This window comes from Ranitomeya imitator, chromosome 1 (assembly GCF_032444005.1).
Source record: "Ranitomeya imitator isolate aRanImi1 chromosome 1, aRanImi1.pri, whole genome shotgun sequence".
NCBI lineage: Eukaryota > Metazoa > Chordata > Amphibia > Anura > Dendrobatidae > Ranitomeya > Ranitomeya imitator.
Window position 1 is genome coordinate 941815825 of NC_091282.1, and position 4746 is coordinate 941820570.

At 52.0% G+C, this 4746-nt stretch overlaps 1 protein-coding gene across 1 annotated transcript in view; it reads right to left on the reverse strand.

The window, feature by feature from the left end:
• LOC138655934 (histone H2A.Z-like) overlaps positions 1–4482 on the reverse strand; it is a 68202-nt gene extending 63720 nt beyond the window's left edge. The window contains exon 1 of the mRNA XM_069743632.1: positions 4198–4482. Within this exon, the coding sequence (XP_069599733.1) occupies positions 4198–4200 (3 nt within the window). The 5' untranslated portion in view covers positions 4201–4482. The remainder of the gene's footprint in view (positions 1–4197) is intronic.
• Between the last annotated feature and the right edge of the window lie 264 nt (positions 4483–4746).

The following is a 4746-nucleotide window of genomic DNA, read 5'->3' on the forward strand; positions in this document are numbered from 1 at the left end:
TCCCCGGCAGATTGTGCCCATCGCTGATTGGTCGAGGCAATCTTTATGACATCATCGTCGCCATGGCAACCATTATGACATCTACGTCGATACTGTGCCCGTCGCTGAATCAGAGACGCGGGATGTCTACGTCCTTTATGACATCATCGTCGCTGTGCCCGTCGCAGATATCTGAGAGACGAAAAAGGAAAGATGTCCTTACTGACATTTACAGTTACAAGAGTGACGACACAAACAGGACCACTTTTAGTCATCAGTGGTCACACAATGCAGGTCTGTCATCAGTGGTCACACACACAAATGCAGGTCCGTCATCAGTGGTCACACACACACACAATGCAGGTCCGTCATCAGTGGTCACACACAATGCAGGTCAGTCATCAGTGGTCACACACGCACACACACACAATGCAGGTCTGTCATCAGTGGTCACACACACAATGCAGGTCAGTCATCAGTGGTCCCACACAATGCAGGTCTGTTATCAGTGGTCACATCAGTGGTCACACACACAATGCAGGTCCGTCATCAGTGGTCACACACACACAATGCAGGTCCGTCATTAGTGGTCACACACACACAATGCAGGTCTGTAATCAGTGGTCACATCAGTGGTCACACACACAATGCAGGTCAGTCATCAGTGGTCACACACAATGCAGGTCAGTCATCAGTGGTCACACACACACACACACACACTGCAGGTCCGTCATCAGTGGTCATACACACACACACACACACACACACACACACACAATGCAGGTCCGTCATCAGTGGTCACACACACACACTGCAGGTCCGTCATCAGTGGTCACATCAGTGGTCACACACAATGCAGGTCTGTCTTCAGTGGTCACACACACACACACACACACACACACTGCAGGTCCGTCATCAGTGGTCACACACACACACAATGCAGGTCCATCCTCAGTGGTCACACACACACACACTGCAGGTCCGTCATCAGTGGTCACACACACAATGCAGGTCCGACATCAGTGGTCACACACACACACACGTCCATCATCAGTGGTCACACACACACACACTGCAGGTCCGTCATCAGTGGTCACACACACACAATGCAGGTCCGTCATCAGTGGTCACACACACACACAATGCAGGTCCATCCTCAGTGGTCACACACACACACACTGCAGGTCCGTCATCAGTGGTCACACACACAATGCAGGTCCGACATCAGTGGTCACACACACACACACGTCCATCATCAGTGGTCACACACACACACACTGCAGGTCCGTCATCAGTGGTCACACACACACAATGCAGGTCCGTCATCAGTGGTCTCACACACACACACAATGCAGGTCCGTCATCAGTGGTCACACACACACACACACAATGCAGGTCCGTCAGTGGTCACACACACACAATGCAGGTCCGTCATCAGTGGTCACACACACTGCAGGTCCGTCATCAGTGGTCACACACACAATGCAGGTCAGTCATCAGTGGTCACACACACTCAATGCAGGTCCGTCATCAGTGGTCACACAGACAATGCAGGTCTGTCATCAGTGGTCACATCAGTGGTCACACACACAATGCAGGTCTGTCATCAGTGGTCACACACACAATGCAGGTCCGTCATCAGTGGTCACACACACAATGCAGGTCCGTTATCAGTGGTCACACACACACACAATGCAGGTCTGTCATCAGTGGTCACACACACAATGCAGGTCAGTCAGTGGTCACACACACACACACTGCAGGTCCGTCATCAGTGGTCACACACACACACAATGCAGGTCCGTCATCAGTGGTCACACACACACTGCAGGTCCGTTATCAGTGGTCACACACACACACAACGCAGCTCCGTCATCAATGGTCTCACACACACACAACGCAGGTCCGTTATCAGTGGTCACACACACAACGCAGGTCAGTCATCAGTGGTCACACACACAATGCAGGTCTGTAATCAGTGGTCACATCAGTGGTCACACACACAATGCAGGTCAGTCATCAGTGGTCACACACAATGCAGGTCCGTCATCAGTGGTCTCACACACACACACAATGCAGGTCCATCATCAGTGGTCACACACACACACACTGCAGGTCCCTCATCAGTGGTCTCACACACACACAATGCAGGTCCATCATCAGTGGTCACACACACACACACTGCAGGTCCGTCATCAGTGGTCACACACACACACAATGCAGGTCCGTCATCAGTGGTCACACACACAATGCAGGTCCGTCATCAGTGGTCACACACACAATGCAGGTCTGTCATCAGTGGTCACACACACAATGCAGGTCCGTCATCAGTGGTCACACACACACACACAATGCAGGTCCGTCATCAGTGGTCTCACACACACACACAACGCAGGTCTGTCATCAGTGGTTACACACACAACGCAGGTCCGTCATCAGTGGTCACACACACACACAATGCAGGTCCGTCATCAGTAGTCATACACACACACACACAATGCAGGTCTGTCATCAGTGGTCACATCAGTGGTCACACACACTGGAGGTCCGTCATCAGTGGTCACACACACACTGCAGGTCCGTCATCAGTGGTCATACACACACACACACTGCAGGTCCGTCATCAGTGGTCACACACACACACACTGCAGGTCCGTCATCAGTGGTCACACACACACACACAATGCAGGTCCGTCATCAGTGGTCACACACACACACACACAATGCAGGTCCGTCATCAGTGGTCACACACACAATGCAGGTCCGTCATCAGTGGTCACACACACACACACAATGCAGGTCCGTCATCAGTGGTCATACACACACAATGCAGGTCTGTCATCAGTGGTCTCACACACACACACAACGCAGGTCCATCATCAGTGGTCACACACACAATGCAGGTCAGTCAGCAGTGGTCACACACACACACAATGCAGGTCTGACATCAGTGGTCACACACCCAATGCAGGTCAGTCAGTGGTCACACACACACTGCAGGTCCGTTATCAGTGGTCACACACACACACACAATGCAGGTCCGTCATCAGTGGTCACACAGACACTGCAGATCCGTTATCAGTGGTCTCACACACACACAACGCAGCTCCGTCATCAATGGTCACACACACAACGCAGGTACGTCAGTGGTCACACACACACAATGCAGGTCCGTCATCAGTGGTCACACACACAATGCAGGTCCATCATCAGTGGTCACACACACACACTGCAGGTCCGTCATCAGTGGTCACACACACAATGCAGGTCCATCATCAGTGGTCACACACACACACAATGCAGGTCCGTCATCAGTAGTCATACACACACACACAATGCAGGTCTGTCATCAGTGGTCACATCAGTGGTCACACACACTGCAGGTCCGTCATCAGTGGTCATACACGCACACACTGCAGGTCCGTCATCAGTGGTCATACACACACACACACACACAATGCAGGTCTGTCATCAGTGGTCACATCAGTGGTCACACACACAATGCAGGTCCGTCATCAGTGGTCACACACACAATGCAGGTCCGTCATCAGTGGTCACACACACAATGCAGGTCAGTCATCAGTAGTCATACACACACACACAATGCAGGTCTGTCATCAGTGGTCACATCAGTGGTCACACACACTGCAGGTCCGTCATCAGTGGTCATACACGCACACACTGCAGGTCCGTCATCAGTGGTCATACACACACACACACACACAATGCAGGTCTGTCATCAGTGGTCACATCAGTGGTCACACACACACTGCAGGTCCGTCATCAGTGGTCTCACACACACAATGCCGGTCCGTCATCAGTGGTCACACACACACTGCAGGTCCGTCATCAGTGGTCTCACACACACAATGCCGGTCCGTCATCAGTGGTCTCACACACACACTGCAGGTCCGTCATCAGTGGTCACACACACACACTGCAGGTCCGTCATCAGTGGTCACACACACACACTGCAGGTCCGTCATCAGTGGTCACACACACACACTGCAGGTCCGTCATCAGTGGTCACACACACACACTGCAGGTCCGTCATCAGTGGTCTCACACACACAATGCCGGTCCGTCATCGGTGGTCACACACACACACTGCAGGTCCGTCATCAGTGGTCTCACACACACTGCAGGTCCGTCATCAGTGGTCACACACGTCTGATGCACGCCTGCTCCCGCGCTCATACAATAAGCCGGCCCGCTTACCATTGGTGGCAGTGATGTGAACAGCTAGGTCAGAAGCGCGGGTTGAAATGTGGTTATGGCTGCTGACAATGAGGATCAGGCGACGATCGGGTGTTACGTCATCACATAGTACTGTGCTTCTCTCACGCTGTGCACGTCGCTGCGTCCATCTTGCTGTAGTCCAAGGAGGTTGCCATGTTGTTGGTGACTAAGGGCTGTTATTTCCTATACTTTCTAATTGTGTCGGTAGCGGCGGCCATTTTTTTGAAGACCAGTAAAGCAAGCCATCTTGATGGTGAGTAAATTATATAAGGTTCTTCTCATGTAATTGTTTTGCAGCGGAGGCCATTTTCTTGAACACCATGGAGGTTGCCATGTATGTATGGCTGCACGCATAATAGGAAGGTTGAGGCAATGGAAGGACAGGTGGAGCTCCTCCTCTGCACGCCGCGATCTTTCCTGTACAGCGCTCTGCTCGCTAGAATGAAGTCTTCCTGTCTATGAGATGACTTCCTGTCCCCCGCTCAGTGACAGCCATTTTGAGCTTAGTGATTGAGCCCCATGTTATCA